General features: G+C 32.0%; 1 protein-coding gene across 1 annotated transcript in view; it reads left to right on the top strand.

Moving 5' to 3' along the window:
* The window catches only part of LOC133323417 (sushi, von Willebrand factor type A, EGF and pentraxin domain-containing protein 1), a 217,536-nt gene that overhangs the window by 190,970 nt on the left and 7,451 nt on the right, over window positions 1-19,115 (top strand). Inside the window, exons 7-11 of the mRNA XM_061532345.1 lie at window positions 16,290-16,453; window positions 16,513-16,620; window positions 16,676-17,001; window positions 17,058-17,200; window positions 17,278-17,392. Coding sequence (XP_061388329.1) covers window positions 16,290-16,453; window positions 16,513-16,620; window positions 16,676-17,001; window positions 17,058-17,200; window positions 17,278-17,392 — 856 coding nt within the window. The remainder of the gene's footprint in view (window positions 1-16,289; window positions 16,454-16,512; window positions 16,621-16,675; window positions 17,002-17,057; window positions 17,201-17,277; window positions 17,393-19,115) is intronic.

Below are 19,115 nucleotides of genomic sequence, written 5' to 3'. Positions count from 1 at the left end.
AATAATCAGAGAATACAAACATTATACACAACGTGGGCTGGTCACTAGGGTTATGACTTTTTTACAACCATAAATTCCCGCACCTTATTTGGATGACTTTCTACCTAAGTTTAGATAAAATCTAATGATGATTCGGTAAAAAACTACACGCACTAAGTGTTTGGAAATGTGTATCACATATTATATGTCACAATATAAGTAATGTTAGATACAAGAATCTTCAATCACACAAGGAAATTAAACATTCACGCTGTCATTGGAGAGGATGAATCTCAGTGAGAGGTTGTCCTTGTTACGGCAGGAATTATATAAGCCTTGTATGTTTCTGATGTACATATAAACCGTAAAGTCTTGACCATGATGTAATAATAAGGTGATGTATCAGAACAAAAAAATATGTCATTTTTTGCTAGTAATATGGGTAACATTCCCCCTGATGGCGTTTTGCAACATATAATAACATTCACAAAATGTCAAAAAAGCTAATATTTTTGAAACATGCTTTTTGCCTTGTGTAGACGCATGCCTAAACCAAATCAGGACTTAGCAAAATTACTTATTGAATGAGACTATCCAGATCCTCTTCAATGCATAGATTGAAGTTTACGCCTCTAGACAAAAATATTCCTTGCATTTTTTTCGTTAATTAATTAATTATCGTTAATTAATTGTCGCTTATATACGGACATTCATTTCCACGATTTGCTTTTAAGCGATAAATACATTTAGAACAGTACAACAGTTGAGTTATGGCACATGGTTACATGTTCCGCCACAACATTTTCTGAGACTTTTAGAGAATTTTCAAAAAGAGCGTTTTCTAAAAGTACTTAGGCTTGTACTTAGTACTTAGGGTCGTGGATGTAACAAAATTGGGGAAGAAGGGTTTTTTGTTTAGTGGAGTGATACATGACTCCCTGGGACAATATAAAACAAAAAACTAAGAGAACTGATGAGGATTTGTTGCGAAATCCGAAACTATAGTCTTATCTGCCTTTCCCGAAAGTAATCAATGTGACCATAACCCACTTTAAAAATAAAAATCTTTTTTTTTATTTTTTAAAACGACAAGAAATGGATCAAGCTGACTTACCTAAAAAAGTAAACACACACATCCCTACAAAAAAGAAAAATAGATGAAGTATGAGTATTAAATGCTTTTAAGCGGTGAATGCTATAATAGCATTAAGGACACAATTTACCTATAATACAAGGATTATAAAACGTTATAAAAACCGAATAGTCATTGAATTTTTTAAAGTAAATTATTAGATTCTTTGTTTTTTCTCATTTGTGTATGCAATTTATTTGTATTTCCATTAGAATTCATTATTTGTTATTTGTCTTCCATTAGAATTCATAAGGATGGCGATTTTTTTATAATAAACGTAATTCTATGAGGTACAAAAAGTCACCAAATTTTTTAAAAAAAAGTGTCATTAAATGCACAGTTGCTTTTGTACTTGAAATTGGAAAGCGGTCAAAATGACCGCCTTCGGCGTTCTAGTGTTAATGAAGACTCACATGCTACATTATGCTATACAAGTTCTTAATTTAGATAAATTTAAATCTGCCTTCATATTACATATCAACATACTTATCCACCGGAATTATTTATATTTCAAAAGTTTCGTCATATTCCATTTGATAATTTCGGTAAATTGATGTTAGTGATAAAAGTCTTTGCAATAAAAATCACGCTTTTTACATATATATATATATATATATATATCAACTGCAGACTGTCACTTGTTGGTGTAAGTTCGGCACAATATCTCGCAATTTACGCATTACATCAGCTAGTAGAAGACGTACGAATAAAAAAGAGATTTGTTTTGAACATCTCCTTCGCGAGAATTTTCTAGACTTGCAGGAAACCAATTACAGCCAAAATGCTAGTGTTTAGATGAGATGTACATTCTTATTATTCCGTTTTTTTTAAATCGTATTGTCCCAAATTGCAAAATTGTTTGATCCGTCCGGTTGGCTTGCGCCGTGTGTGGTTTCATTCAGAATATTGAAATATGGATTGGGACGAATCCATACTATTAAATACAGTTCCTGAGTTATAAGAGTTTCATGCAGATTTGTTCACAATCATCCGTATTAGGGTTCCCCGTTGAGTAGGATACATTCCTATGCCTCTCAAGCACGAAACCGATGGAAAATTGGGTCAATCATTAACCATTGCTAGGCATGTATTTTCTACAAAAAGCGATGTCAAAGACAGCTGATGACCTGAATTACGACACATAGGTAGTCTGTTGAAGGTGGGGGTGAAAACTTTTAGGTCCCATTTTCGAAAGTTCGCAGGTTCAATGAAATTTTATGACGTTGCTGGCACGTATTGGGACGTGTCTAAATAAACTTTTCTATTCTGCCGATGTTAACATCCTTGTATACGCTCTGCTTCAATTTCGAAAAAAGTTATTATCAACCATAACACAATATTCGCAACTTTTCGTTTGCTTACATGCAAATTACTTGAAAAAAAAGAAACACAAATTTGTCCTTGTGTTACGAAATAATTCCTCAATAAGTCCTAAATGAAATAACAGAATAAGAAAATGAAATAAATCCTCAAAAAGAAATATGAAATAACTTCCCACTGAAATGAAGGGACTCCCAAAAAAAAATGAAATAAAACGGTATATACATTAGAAATTTTTACCGAGTTAACCTACTTTATGAGGATTTATTTATTTGTAATGGAATTGACAATTGAAACCCACTGGGTTCTCGAAATCCGGTTAAATGTAAACGTAATATAAGTCCGTAAAAGTGAGGACCCTGAACTACCTCTATTGCAGAGGTAGTTCAAATTTTATTTTTGCAGACCCTAAAATTCTGGCTTTCAATCTGTAAATACGATTTAGTTTTAATTATTCATATAAACAATAGATTTTTAAATATATCTATCGTCTGCATCCAAAAACTATCGAAATATGTTATGAATTGGATAAACAACATTTAAAATTTTAAGACGATAAATGCACAATGAAGGCCAACACAGTCTTGTTTTTCAATAACTTATTCCTGACAGCCTAACAAAAGTGGAACCTAAGGATATATTTTTATGTATATTGTTATACATGTATTGCATTGTTCAAAATTAGAATTTCACAATTATTAACATTTTTCAAATACTTACAGCCTGTTTTTGTAAAATTCCAAACGAACGAATTCGAGTGACTTACGACCAAACCTTTATTTATGTTTATAAAGGTTTTCTGATTCAAAACAAAAATAAATGACATATTTTTCAAAACCAAGGAGTTTGGTCGTAAGTCACTTGAATTCGTTCGTTTGGAATTTTACAAAAACAGGCTGTTAATATTGTTATAGATTTATTAAATTGAAAAATGAAGTCCTCAAATAAAAATTGTTTAGTTGTGAAATTATATACATATATGACTTCACTTGTTTTCTTTGATATTTTTCCATTGTTACAACTAATGAATATTATTCGAACACTTAACTCGTTTATACATTTAATATATTAAAAATGCATACTTACCAACAACGCAATGTTTTTGCTTTCGGGTAATGCATAGTTCTGATAGCAGTTCTATTTCTTCTCAAGACAAGATTTAAATTTCATGTGGAATTGTTCTTCATTCGGATGATTATGGTGAATATACTTTTTTGCAAAAAAAAAAAAAAAAAACGTTTTAAATTTTCCACATTTACCCTAGCTTAGCATGTTTTAATTCTACATTCAAATTTTTTGACACTTTTGTATTCAGATTTTTTATATAAATCATTTATTCTGGAATATACAATAATTCTGATGTTTTTCCTTGACCTGCAATGATTTCGAATTATATGGCACTTACAACTCTACGTTCTTCGATCAACTAGTTGCTAAACACGGGTGCTTTTTTTATCAGACCAATTTAGACAGACACTAGGCAAATGTTTGACTCAAATATGTTTTTTTTTTTTTTTTTTGTTCAAAATATGTAAAATGTGAACACACTTGATTTTGTGTTCACATTGTTCTCAAATATTTGACAAATTTTGTTTGCTGAAACAGATGGCAAATAGTAAGGTGACCCTACGTAATTTTTACTGGGTGTCATTTTTATAAATTAAAACAAATAAATAAATATATTATATGAAATTTCAGTGAAATATTTGGAAAGGGGGTCCGAATCTTAGCAGGTAAAACCTATAACTGCTCCCATTTTCGGTATTTTCAGTATTTTTAGACACATTTTCCAACAGAATTATCTGTTAATTTTGTATTACATAGCAATATTGTTTATGTATAATTCACATAACTATAGACCAATATTTAGTTAGTTTTTTTTACCCTCCACGATTTGAAATAGTGCTCTGATATTTGCACATACATTGCTACTACTCCTAGGATATTTGGTATTAAAAGCATTCAAAGCTATTTAGAATATCCACCATATAACGCTGTAATTTTATATTTTAGATGATCAGTGAGTACAAAATCTCCTTACAAAGTATTATCAATATTGGTCGAAGTTTCTACAACGATTGCGTCAGGGACGTACGCAGGGTGGCGGCCCAGGGGGAGCGCCCCCCCCCCCCCGAAATGGATTTTTTTTCACAGTAAATTTATGTTTGCAACAGCGAATTTTTTCATTTTGTACTACCGGCCCCCTCGAAATGAAATCCTGTGAACGTTGCTGGATTGCGTGTACACACAATGATTTCGTGTACATTTAATGAAATACTTCTGAATTATGAAGAATTCTGTGAAAGTTTTCTTTCGTTAAACAAATTTTTTGCATTCCAATAATCATTTCAAATATAACTAATGTAATTTCATTCATATATATTTATTACAAAAAATAGTTATTATACATTTCCGTAAAATGACACGGTTGGGGCACCATTAAATTCAAGTAAAAAACGGAGTTTTTCAATTTTGGCTTCGTTTTCTCAAAATTTCAAATGTGACAATAAGACTACGAAATTAACTGTATTTTTCACCATATTAAATTGCAAAATTGTTTGATCCGTCCGGTTGGCTTGCGCCGTGTGTGGTTTCATTCAGAATATTGAAATATGGATTGGGACGAATCCATACTATTAAATACAGTTCCTGAGTTATAAGAGTTTCATGCAGATTTGTTCACAATCATCCGTATTAGGGTTCCCCGTTGAGTAGGATACATTCCTATGCCTCTCAAGCACGAAACCGATGGAAAATTGGGTCAATCATTAACCATTGCTAGGCATGTATTTTCTACAAAAAGCGATGTCAAAGACAGCTGATGACCTGAATTACGACACATAGGTAGTCTGTTGAAGGTGGGGGTGAAAACTTTTAGGTCCCATTTTCGAAAGTTCGCAGGTTCAATGAAATTTTATGACGTTGCTGGCACGTATTGGGACGTGTCTAAATAAACTTTTCTATTCTGCCGATGTTAACATCCTTGTATACGCTCTGCTTCAATTTCGAAAAAAGTTATTATCAACCATAACACAATATTCGCAACTTTTCGTTTGCTTACATGCAAATTACTTGAAAAAAAAGAAACACAAATTTGTCCTTGTGTTACGAAATAATTCCTCAATAAGTCCTAAATGAAATAACAGAATAAGAAAATGAAATAAATCCTCAAAAAGAAATATGAAATAACTTCCCACTGAAATGAAGGGACTCCCAAAAAAAAATGAAATAAAACGGTATATACATTAGAAATTTTTACCGAGTTAACCTACTTTATGAGGATTTATTTATTTGTAATGGAATTGACAATTGAAACCCACTGGGTTCTCGAAATCCGGTTAAATGTAAACGTAATATAAGTCCGTAAAAGTGAGGACCCTGAACTACCTCTATTGCAGAGGTAGTTCAAATTTTATTTTTGCAGACCCTAAAATTCTGGCTTTCAATCTGTAAATACGATTTAGTTTTAATTATTCATATAAACAATAGATTTTTAAATATATCTATCGTCTGCATCCAAAAACTATCGAAATATGTTATGAATTGGATAAACAACATTTAAAATTTTAAGACGATAAATGCACAATGAAGGCCAACACAGTCTTGTTTTTCAATAACTTATTCCTGACAGCCTAACAAAAGTGGAACCTAAGGATATATTTTTATGTATATTGTTATACATGTATTGCATTGTTCAAAATTAGAATTTCACAATTATTAACATTTTTCAAATACTTACAGCCTGTTTTTGTATTGTTATTTATTTATGTTTATAAAGGTTTTCTGATTCAAAACAAAAATAAATGACATATTTTTCAAAACCAAGGAGTTTGGTCGTAAGTCACTTGAATTCAATTTTACAAAAACAGGCTGTTAATATTGTTATAGATTTATTAAATTGAAAAATGAAGTCCTCAAATAAAAATTGTTTAGTTGTGAAATTATATACATATATGACTTCACTCGTTTTCTTTGATATTTTTCCATTGTTACAACTAATGAATATTATTCGAACACTTAACTCGTTTATACATTTAATATATTAAAAATGCATACTTACCAACAACGCAATGTTTTTGCTTTCGGGTAATGCATAGTTCTGATAGCAGTTCTATTTCTTCTCAAGACAAGATTTAAATTTCATGTGGAATTGTTCTTCATTCGGATGATTATGGTGAATATACTTTTTTGCAAAAAAAAAAAAAACGTTTTAAATTTTCCACATTTACCCTAGCTTAGCATGTTTTAATTCTACATTCAAATTTTTTGACACTTTTGTATTCAGATTTTTTATATAAATCATTTATTCTGGAATATACAATAATTCTGATGTTTTTCCTTGACCTGCAATGATTTCGAATTATATGGCACTTACAACTCTACGTTCTTCGATCAACTAGTTGCTAAACACGGGTGCTTTTTTTATCAGACCAATTTAGACAGACACTAGGCAAATGTTTGACTCAAATATGTTTTTTTTTTGTTCAAAATATGTAAAATGTGAACACACTTGATTTTGTGTTCACATTGTTCTCAAATATTTGACAAATTTTGTTTGCTGAAACAGATGGCAAATAGTAAGGTGACCCTACGTAATTTTTACTGGGTGTCATTTTTATAAATTAAAACAAATAAATAAATATATTATATGAAATTTCAGTGAAATATTTGGAAAGGGGGTCAGAATCTTAGCAGGTAAAACCTATAACTGCTCACATTTTCGGTATTTTCAGTATTTTTAGACACATTTTCCAACAGAATTATCTGTTAATTTTGTATTACATAGCAATATTGTTTATGTATAATTCACATAACTATAGACCAATATTTAGTTAGTTTTTTTTACCCTCCACGATTTGAAATAGTGCTCTGATATTTGCACATACATTGCTACTACTCCTAGGATATTTGGTATTAAAAGCATTCAAAGCTATTTAGAATATCCACCATATAACGCTGTAATTTTATATTTTAGATGATCAGTGAGTACAAAATCTCCTTACAAAGTATTATCAATATTGGTCGAAGTTTCTACAACGATTGCGTCAGGGACGTACGCAGGGTGGCGGCCCAGGGGGAGCGCCCCCCCCCGAAATGGATTTTTTTTCACAGTAAATTTATGTTTGCAACAGCGAATTTTTTCATTTTGTACTACCGGCCCCCTCGAAATGAAATCCTGTGAACGTTGCTGGATTGCGTGTACATACAATGATTTCGTGTACATTTAATGAAATACTTCTGAATTATGAAGAATTCTGTGAAAGTTTTCTTTCGTTAAACAAATTTTTTGCATTCCAATAATCATTTCAAATATAACTAATGTAATTTCATTCATATATATTTATTACAAAAAATAGTTATTATACATTTCCGTAAAATGACACGGTTGGGGCACCATTAAATTCAAGTAAAAAACGGAGTTTTTCAATTTTGGCTTCGTTTTCTCAAAATTTCAAATGTGACAATAAGTCATTTTATGTTTTAATAAATTTTGATTTGAATTTTTCAATTTTTTGAAAATTTTTGTATATATTTGTTAATAATTAAATGCATTTCTGATATGTTTGAATGAAATACATTTATATTTTAACATAAACACTGTAAAAACCAAGCCGTTCAAAAATGTCAAGCCTTGTTCAAAGGTTTTGAACAGTTTTGAACACGTTGACTTCCTCTCTTAAAACAGCAATAAAATATTTATATCAAGCTTAAAGTATGTCATATGTATATTCATTGTGAAGGTTACATATGTACCTATTAGTTAAAATTTATAAGAAACCAAAAATTATAAAATAAAAAATTTTATGAGGCTTGAAAAAAGTGTTCAAAGGTGCCCCCTCTCCCCTATATTACATTATGGTATTTTCAGGGTTTCTGGAAACGATTTGCAACCGAATTGGGTGTAATTAGATATTTTGGGTGTCCCCAATATAAAAAAAAACCAACTTTTTATTTTTTTTTTTAAATATTACGAATTTTGGCCCTTTCTTACTTAACGACTTTATAATTCATTTTTTATCTATAAGTAAATCTAAATGTACGATTATTTTTATTTTTTTTTTATTTTCAAAATTAGTCGCCTTACAAATAGGGAAATGTGGCTAGAAATATATAAATATCGTACATGAAAATGTTCATAGAAAAAAAATCATTAAGTTCGGCCGGGTCGAACTATAAGAGGGGCATTCAAAATACATAAAATTCCAAACTACATACAATCAGGTTGGAATTTTTTTGCATTACATACCTAACAAAATTATTTTTCTAATATCCAAATACTCATAACGATCCATTATTGTTTCGATGAACGCAAAATTTTTTACGCCAACAGCATTCATACATGTCAAATAATCGATTAGCTTCCATCGTCTTTTACTGCACAAGACATATTAATAAAATCAAAAAAAAAAAAAACGTCACTGGCTATTAAAGTTTCTACTTCTTCGCAAACTGCAATCGCTTTTGACGATTTTTGATATTTTTTAATACCGCGGCCATTATATTCCAACCAAAGCCAAATATTTAACAAAAGGCATAAAATATTACAAAATCGGCTGATTTTGGGAAAACAATATTATGCGACAGCAAGCAATACATTTAGCAATTTGCTAAAATGAACGGCAAATATTTATTTATTTATTTTTTTTTTTGGCAAACCTTTATTTGCAATATTTTGTAAAAGCAAACTAAAGAAAGTAACAGCTGATTCCTACTTTAAGTCAGTTTTTATATTGCTGTATATTTTGTTATTCTGATTCAATTGTGTTGTTCTGTGAAGTTGTGTCCACTGTTTACTACTCTCCTAAGATGTTTGGTATTACAAATGGAAAATATAAGTCCATGTTTTGGAATAGCCCCCAACTTTAGAACTCCTCCACATTTTAGGTATTTTGAAGGTTTTCATTCCTTAAACATAATATTAGTAGATGATTATGTTATAAAACATTGTTTTATTTTAAAATAAAATTTGTATACATCTTAAATTCGTGTACGTTTATTAGAGAATATTAATAATATTTCAAGGGAAAGTATTGACTTTCCGTGAATCGTGAAAATGTACTAAAAAATTAAACTAATGAAAATATTTTGTAACAAGAGGGGAAGAGCATGAAATGGTTCTGCTTGCAGGTGTTTCAATTATTTTATAAAGAGACAGAACAGACATTTTCCGTCAAATTCTCCAAATTTTTTATTATTTATATAAAATAAGCCTTGACAGACGTTTAACGTCAAATCAGTCTATCTTTTATTATTAATATAATTTACAAAATATTGATTTATTTCGTTCTACCAATAAACCCCAGTAAAACTAGCGGGTATTTATTTTAATGTCTTTATTGATTGAAGATCACAAGCAGAATGTTTAAAAATCCAAATAACATCATTATTAAAATGATGATGTTATTTTATGATGAGACAAAGAGAAATTACAAATAACTTAATATTGATTTGTTATTCTAAAACATAAAGTGAGTGTTTCAAAACAAATTGAGTGTTTCATAGCAAATTGAGTGAAACTATAATTATAGCAAAACAAAGAGATTAAATAAGTATAATTGAAAACAAAACAATTATGAAAATAATTTGTATAAACAATAATAACATAAATGGTTGTAACATAAATTGTTCCATAAAACGTGAGCTTGAGCTCGGACTCGATTTTTTGAGTAAAAGGTGCTTGTCGCATACATAATAAAATTCGATGTATTTGCTTTTACTCACTGGTCACGTTTGATCTCTTCTTGCTCAGTTTGAACTTAGAAGTTGAAGTTGGATGAGATTGTTTTAATTTTCATATGCATAAAAACAAGCTTTTGCTTACTTTTGTGAACTCTTGCTCAACTTTTGTTGATCATTCCTTTTAGTTGACTCGCGTACACTAAAAATGAATCATGGCTGAATATTTTGTACCACAAATAAATAAAAAAATGTTATCAACACCGTAAGACAAATTTAGCAAGTGAGGATAAAAAATTGTACAGGTTTGTAATCGTAATTATTATTTTTTATATAATTAACAATAAAATGATAAATACATAAATTTGCTGGTTAGCCAATTATTTTTATTTTTTTTTTTTTTGAGGAGTCAGATGAAAGGCGTGCTGGTGTTCTCAGCAATATTGATAAAATTCGACTCTATATAAGATTCTGTGCAGTTCCTGGATTCCAAAATGGAAATTGAGAAAAAGCTGTTGCTGTTCGATCTAACTCAACTTACGAACATTTGCTTACTTGACTCAACTCATCGCTATTACTCTTTTTTATGCATGAGACCCAATGATCTAAGTTTTGCAATGAAAATGAAAGCCAGGAGAAGAACCTATGTACCCAGCATTATGCGACGCGTTTCGCCGTTGGTTAAGCGGCTCATCAGGCATATTGGGCTATGTAGCTTTACAAAGGTCGTATGTTGAAAACTTGTATTTATTCCGCCTTGATGCGAAAATTGCGAAACATTTGTCATTTTGTTTAAAAAAAATTTAAAGGTTCAAAAAGTGAATAGAAAAAAGTGCTTATAGTTAATAATGATATCTGTACTTCTTAAAAATTCATTATACACACAAGGTGGAGTGAGTGTATATACACATGAGACCCCATTTATTTCTAATCATAATAAAATTCTATGTCGATTTAGCCATGTCCGTCTGTCTTATTAAATAACGATACAGCTTGCAATACTGAACGCTTTTAAAATTTCACACATACATTGCCATTACTCGTAGGATTTTTGGTTGGTTAACCCCATATAATGGTACCCAATATATGCTATTTTGAAGCTTTGGGCAAGTTTTTTTAACCCAATTTGATGAAATTTTGTATTTTGAGTTCTACCTGTGTAGATAATCTTCCTACTAAAAATTGTCAATATTTGTAAATTTTTAAAGTCCAATCAGTGGGAAAAAAATCTCCCTACAAAAAATGATCAATATGGGACCATGTTTCGGAGTAGCCCCCCTCCGGCATTTTAAAGGTTATGACTACATTTTCCCACCAAAGTAATTGTAATATTACATTGTGTGGTTTTGGAGGCTGGCATATATGCGTATAATTGTCAATCCAGTTCAAAGTTTGCACATAGCCCACATATAAATGTACCGCCCTATTTTCGGTACTTTGAAGGTTTAGCAGAATTCTCTGGTTTCATTTAGGGTAGGACATATTTATGCGGACAGTTTCCTACGAATGTCTATGTTTGGATATATCCCCCTATTAAATTTCCTATTTGCGTACTTTTAAGATTTTTGAACCTTTTTCTCACCGAAGTGGGAAGCAGACAATACCCCAGTCACCATATGAACCGACCATTTTTTAAGAATATTTTAATAGAAAGACTGGGTGGTGGCCCTTCTTCTCCTTCTTATTGTATAGCTCATTTCCATAATTAATATTGAGCCATGTTTTACTGTAGCTCCCATATAACTGTACCCCCCATTTTCGGTATTTTGGGGATTCGAGACACGTTTTTCAATTGGCTGTAATTAGGTATTTTGAATTCTCATTGTACAGTTCATGTCCATACCAAAAGTATGTTCAAGGTCCATCACTTACACGACTTTCAGTGGCAAAATAAAACTAAAAAAACCTTTAAATCAATTAAACACATTTACATTTGTTACAATTCTCCCTTAATACTTACATCTAAGTCTGTTTTTACACGGTAGATTGGTTCCAGAAGAAGCCGTGAAAAAAAGACATTGATCTTATACATAAAGGGAATTCCCCTAAATTAGTGCTATTCACATTTGCTTTGACCAGTAAAAATTTTTTGTACGCGCTAAAGGGGAATTCACTTAAATCGTTAAGCTAGTGTTCGCAAACTATCGATTCTATCGATGGTTTCAGAGTTTTTTCTTTCATAAATACTTTTTTGTGATATGAACATACTTCGCAAAAATTAAATTTGACAAAAAAATTTAAGTACATAATATTTCAAATCGTGATAAACGGAATAAAATCGTCTAAAAAAAATATTAAATTTCAAAACCGTGTAAAAACAGACATAGGTGTACTTTAGGAGTACTCCAGTGGTAAAAAGAGCTGAGTGTCTACGGTTTTTAATTGTTGAGAGGAGCGGTCATTCACGCGACTACATGACTTTTGACATCATTGCAAATAATGGGAAAACTCTACGAATTGTGTGAACATTTTGAACTTTAAAAAATCTTTACACCAAGCCATGTTATTGAATTTCTAAAATTGTCCTTTTTTGCGAAAGATTTTCTGGGTCACTCACGCGACATTTTTTATTTTCGTCGTTTTTATTTCTGCAGTGTGTGCATTTATAGTCATTAAATTAGTATTTATGCTTAGAACAATAAGAAAAAACGACAAATGTGGTCTTTCTTTGTACTTTTTGTCGTTACTTCACGTATTTGGTTTACTTTTTGCAGGAAATGACCATATAATATAATAATATTTATGGATGTTTTATTCAGCGACAACAGCAGGTACGCACGGTTTACTAGGTCAATTCACGATTTTTTGATATGTTGCATGGTGCAATTTTTATGAAATGCAGACAATTTTTATGAAATGCAGACAATACATATTAATTTCCTTCCAAAAATATCAAAACAACTTCAGCGACTATGTATTAAATGTCTTAATCTAGAGTTTTGTAATTTTCCAATTCACCTTTATGGAGGAATGTATTATTTAATAATAATTTGTAATATTACCGTTCTCTCTTAGTACATTTTTGTTATTTCAAGTCCTCTCGTTATACCAAATTATTGTGTTGCTCTCTTTCACCCATGTGCTCAGTTCTAGAGGTGGTACACAAAATGGTGTTGTGTTCTATTTAGTTTTGTTTAACACTAGACTTACGGAGTTAGCCAATTTAACTCATTTCAAATTTGATAACTAAATATATTTATAACTTTAAATGATTATGGTTATGCGGTTAACTTTTAAACCACTATTGAAATTTATTGGTCCATCAGGTTCATGTTTTACTTCAATGTTGTCTTGATTGAAGTATTGTGAACAATGTGGTCTGTTAAAAAGTATATACTAATTCAGTCCATAGATCATTCGATCTTTTAATAGTCAATACCAGTACCAGAACTACTTCTTCATTGGAATGGGGATTTGAACTGTTTTAAATGAAAACATATGTCAATTAACCGAATTTCGCATGCATATATATATATATATATATAGATGGCATAAATAATTTCTTACAGTTACGTTATTCTGCATATACGCCCAAAAACATTGGAGAAGGGCTTGGTTTAAATTGGTGTATGTACCAATAGAATCAATACGTATCTCTTGCATATACCAAATGTTGTGAAGGCTATCATATAGTCGGGTCCGTCCTACTTTTTTTTCGAACGTTCCCACGCCACTCACACCCGCCCCTGCCGACCGAGGGGGCCACCTCCCCATAACGTGGAGAGAACGTACACCCCATAGTCCGGACTATGGAGGGTTACTAGTGAAGGAAAATTACTGGCTACAGAATTAACATCAGCCAGTCTTATATTAGTTGTTAAACATAAACAAAAACACAATAGTTTTGACAAAACATGCAAACGGAAACATTACATACACAATTGTCTGGCAACTATACCACAATTATAGACGAATAATAGAATTTTTTATTACATGAATGGGGTCAGAAAATAATACTCTTTTATATAAATTATTATAAATTTCACATAATGCGCGAAGTGGATTAGTTAGTTCATAATTATGTCTAACTAGGGATAAGTTAAGAGGTAAATAATTACGTGTTTACGGGATGGAATATTAAATTTTATTTCACCGGTTAAAAAGTTTGAGTCAATTTGTCCACGTAACAATTTTATTATAAATATTGCTCTAAGCATTAATCGCCTTCTTTCTAGAGTTGGAAGATCAATTAGTTTCAGACGGTTAACGTACGGTGGAAGTGCTTCAAGTGGATTCCAAGGCAGACCCCTAAGAGCAAATAAATGAAACTGAGTTGGAACCGATTCTATTTTATTAGAATAATTTTTATAAAATGGACTCCAAAGTACAGAGCCGTATTCCAATAAGGCTAATGAATAGGTCAAAAAATTCCTTAGACCACCGTTTTATAAAACCAAGCAACGATTTAGCTTTATTAACAGATGATTCAATATGTAAATGAAAACGCAATATGGTATCTAAAATGATACCAATATCTGTAAACGAGTCTACAGAGTCAAGTTTATGAGAACCTATAAAGTAATCAATAGATATGGGCCTGGTCCTAGAAAGAGTTAATTTTTGCACTTCTTAAGGTTTAGCGACATACCATTAGAACTACACCAGTTTACGAATGAGTGTAGGTCATGTTGCAAATTTAATGAGGAGTTAAGTGTATTTAGACTACAAAAAAGTTTTACATCATCTGCAAACATTAAAATATTAGAAAATCGGATTACAGATTGAAGATCATTTAAGTAAAGGACAAAGAGTAATGGACCCAAGTGGCTAACATGAGGAACTCCAGATGAAACACTGATGTCATCTGAGAGAAGTGAATTGAAATGTACTTTTTGAGAACGTCCTTGTAAATAAGAGGAAATCCAGTTAAGAAGGATTGTTGGGAAACTCATAATATCAAGCTTATAAATTAATAAACTGTGTGCAACAGTATCGAACGCTTTACTGAAATCTGTATAAATTATATCAGTTTGCATTTTATTTATAAACCCATTGTGAGCGTGATACATAATCTCCATTAGGTTAGTCAATTTAGATCTCCCTCTTAAAAAGCCATGTTGGAAAGGAGATACTATAGATGAGACAAAGTGGGAAATTCTTCGAGAAACCAAAAGTTCAAATAAGTTTGGAATCGCACTCAATTTGGCGATGCCTCTATAATTTTCAATATTGCACCGACTACCAGTTTTGTGTAAAGGGATTATATAGCTAGATCTCGAGGGAAGAGGAAAATAACCAAGAGATAAGGAGAAGTTAGATAAATCTGTTAGAGGTAAGTACAATTCATAAGTATAGATGATGGAACGCCATCTGGACCAGCAGAATTAGAGGTTTTTAGTGATTTCAAGGCATTTAATACCTCAACCTCCGAAAGTAAAAAAAATTGGAAAATGGTTTATCTTATCCATATGGTAGTTATAATTAAAATTAAACGGAAAGTTTGAATAATTGTTCTTGAAAAATTTGGCAAACATATTTGCAATATCAGAGTTATTAGATGATCCCATACTACCAAGTTTCCTTTAGCTGCTTATAAGAATATAAGCACTAAAAAAAATAAGGAAATAGAACTCTAAACACTTTATCACCAAATTAACACTTAAATGCACAAACTAACACTTTTAACTTCTTTGCCAAATGACAAATTTACGAAAAAGTTGTAAATTTATTTAAATGACAAAGTATTAATTATTAAAATTCAATGAAATTTGAACACAGTATTGACACAACACAAAAACTCGACTTTACACAACAAGCGTTGCCAGATTTGTACCTTTCTTCAAAAATTAAATTGAGTCTTTGCTAATATAGTTTAAAATTTATATCAAATACATCTAACACCGTAATACCGAGTTTCTGTGATCAAATTTTGGATATTTACCCAAATATATAAAAATTGGCTGAAATTAGACATATATAACCAGAATTTTCAGTATGAAAAATTGAGATTAAGGTCTACGTTTTTTTTAGTTGGCAGTTGACTATATTTTACCCAAATATTTACCCACGGGTTTGAAGTATTATAAAAACTATCCAATTTGTAACGATTGGAAATAGGGTGTAAACTGTTATTTTGGCGTTTCAATTTACTGGTTTCATTTTTTTTATTTTCTCCATTTGGTTTCAATTATTCCCAGGGGATAACAAACGGCTGATATCGTCATACGTTTTCATTTTTCAGCACCATGTTTGGTTCCCTCAGTTGAAAATGGAAAATATTATAAAGTAGAACCGCATACAATAGAGCTTTCGGACAAGCCCTCTTTAACCCCTTTGTCGACATATGAAGAGATTCAATCAAATGAGTTCATTACATTGGAGTGCGAAGAAGGATATAAAATACAAGTGAGTTCAGTTTTGTTTTATACAATAGCACAATATGCAATCAAATATCATTTTAATAGGGGGCCGGACAGTTGAGATGTGGTCACGGAAGTTGGTCAGTTAACGCCTTCTCCAAATGTGTGTCCGTAGCCTGTACATTACCTAACATTCCAGGCTTAATATACGAGGTATTTTTTAATTAAAAATATGTATACAGTAAATAATTAACTCTTTATGCTCTAGGGGGGTTATAGGGCCGGTCTAACTATCGGACAGGATAGTTCAGTTAACGCTCGCTGCAATTACTCAACGAACACTTTACCTATTGAAATGACTTGCAGTAGGGGCACAATCAAACCCCAGAACATACAGTGCGAGTCTGGCATGCGAAAGTCTAGGGAAGAAATTGTCAAAATTACCGATGAATCTAACGAAAAGATCAGCAACACCAATGTTCTAGATACATCTGATATGGAAGAAAGTTCAAATTCGACGGATGATCAAAACGCAACAGAAGAATCGAAGATGTGTGGACCGCCAACTATAACTGATGGCGCTTTAATATATAAGTAAGTCTATTAAAATCATAGTAACGTGAAACACATCTATGCCTTGCTTCATACAGAAATAGTGACATGGACATCGAAGGAATATATGAAAGTGGCACTGAGATTTATTTCAATTGCATTCCAAGTGCCTCTGGTGAAAGAAACACGTGGAAAATTATTTGTGAAAATGGAGAATGGATAGGGCGGTCGTACAACTGTGGTAAGTTCACTATTCCATATCTGCATAGATATGTACGAAATCACTTATTTGTATTCGTTCTTTTTTATTCTCAAAAGCTAATGGAACCTGTTTATTCAAGAACAACGAACCTAATGTTGTTAGTTTCTACAACGACTTAGAAATTCGGGAAGACATCGTGGAATTTCCTCCCGGAGCTACAATAACTTCTCGGTATGTTATAAATATGAAAAACATGTGTACTTCACTCAATTTTACAGAAAGCGAAAGTATTCAATGCATCACGAATGATGTTGGAAATGTAATGTAATGGAGACAATATTAAAAAGGAAATTTTGTAACCTCAAACCACACTGTCTTCCCATAGCTAACTACTGACAGACCTGTTGCTTTATAAGAGGTCAACAAGGCCTCTTGTCGGCACTCCAAATGCTGCCGGCCAGCAACTTGAGCACCTTGTTGCTACTTCTCAGGTTATCACAAATATCAGTGGCTTATGCTTGTAGTATGCTGATCGTCATATATAGACCAGATATGCTTGTATGTAGATTCGTCTCTGGGCAAAGACGACACATATAGATATATGTTAAAACATCAAATTATCATGGATTATTAAAATAATTTATAACAGAAAACTATTTTGGAGAAATAAATCCGTGATTTATCGAATTATATGTTGGCTTTATGCAAATATAGTAGTAGTAGCTACAAAAGAACATCAGTTCCTATTAATCAACAAATCGTCATAGAAGTACAAAACACTCATTGAAGAGTTCAAGGGATGGTTAAAGTTTCATATAACCTAAGGAAGAGAGGTAGATGGGCTGTGGTAACACGTCTACATACCCGGAAACCGTCAAGAAAGCCATTAGTATGAGCTTTTGCTAAGGAAAAAGCTCATACTAATTGTAGTCCGACTGATTTTCTCGGATAAATTAAAGTTTAATATTTAAGGCTCAGATGTCAAGAGAAGGCCTCAGTATAGCAAGGATACTGGGAATCATGGAGGTGGTCAATAATGACACTGTGTATGGTATCATATAGCCGGCCCCGTAAAACTATCCGCTCACTGATTTTTTTAGGTTATTCATATACAAATAAAAAATTGTCAGTCAGCGTTACCCTTTAGCTGTGGTTTGCATAGATCTACGGAATTACACCCTAGTGTCAAGTTGGAAAACTTTTTTGTAAAATTTATAAATTAGAAAAATTATGAAAGTTTGCGGCGGAGGTACCACAGATGATGTACCTATATATCCGATATTTGTTCTAAATCTATATTTACACAGACTCACAAGATTTAGAAACACCGTAAAGTATGGTTATAGCTAACTAGTAGGACCAAGCAAATTAGTTTGTAATAGAAGACGTTCGTTATATCCAATGTAAAGCAAATCCTATGATTAGCAGAAAAAATATATTCAGTTCCGAAATGTGCAGTTTTTGTGCCCTTTTTGACCTTATCGTCGTCCGATAAGGTCAGATGATTTCACCCGAGCTGTAGGCCATCTCGAAATTCTGTCAATGCATGTGAGACAATAACGATTGCCAGCTGATGTCGACAGAGAACCGATCACATCGATGTTTATGTGTTGGAAACGTTTGTCTGTGGCCGCATACTGTTCCAACGGAGCAGTGGTATGACGTCCAATCTTCACCTTTTGGCAAGGTATACAGTTTCGCACGAAAGTTGCAACGCCTTTTCCAATGCCTGGCCAAACATACCGGTCCATTAATAAGCGTCGCATAGGACGAATACCAGGATGAGACAAATTGTGTAGCTTGCTAAGAACCAACCTCCGTTGACTTTGTGGAACGTACGGTCGAACATGTTGGCCGTTGACATTGCAATACAGGAATTTGTTGGTGTCTGGAACTTGCAACAAAGTTAATTTCAATTCTTACCTGGCTCCAAAAGAGACTTCAATTCGACAGT

Source organism: Musca vetustissima, unplaced genomic scaffold (genome assembly GCF_032173495.1).
Source record: "Musca vetustissima isolate MV318-11 ecotype Yass unplaced genomic scaffold, APGP_CSIRO_Mvet_v1 utg3452, whole genome shotgun sequence".
NCBI classification, from domain to species: domain Eukaryota; kingdom Metazoa; phylum Arthropoda; class Insecta; order Diptera; family Muscidae; genus Musca; species Musca vetustissima.
This window is presented reverse-complemented; position numbering and strand designations above follow the sequence as displayed.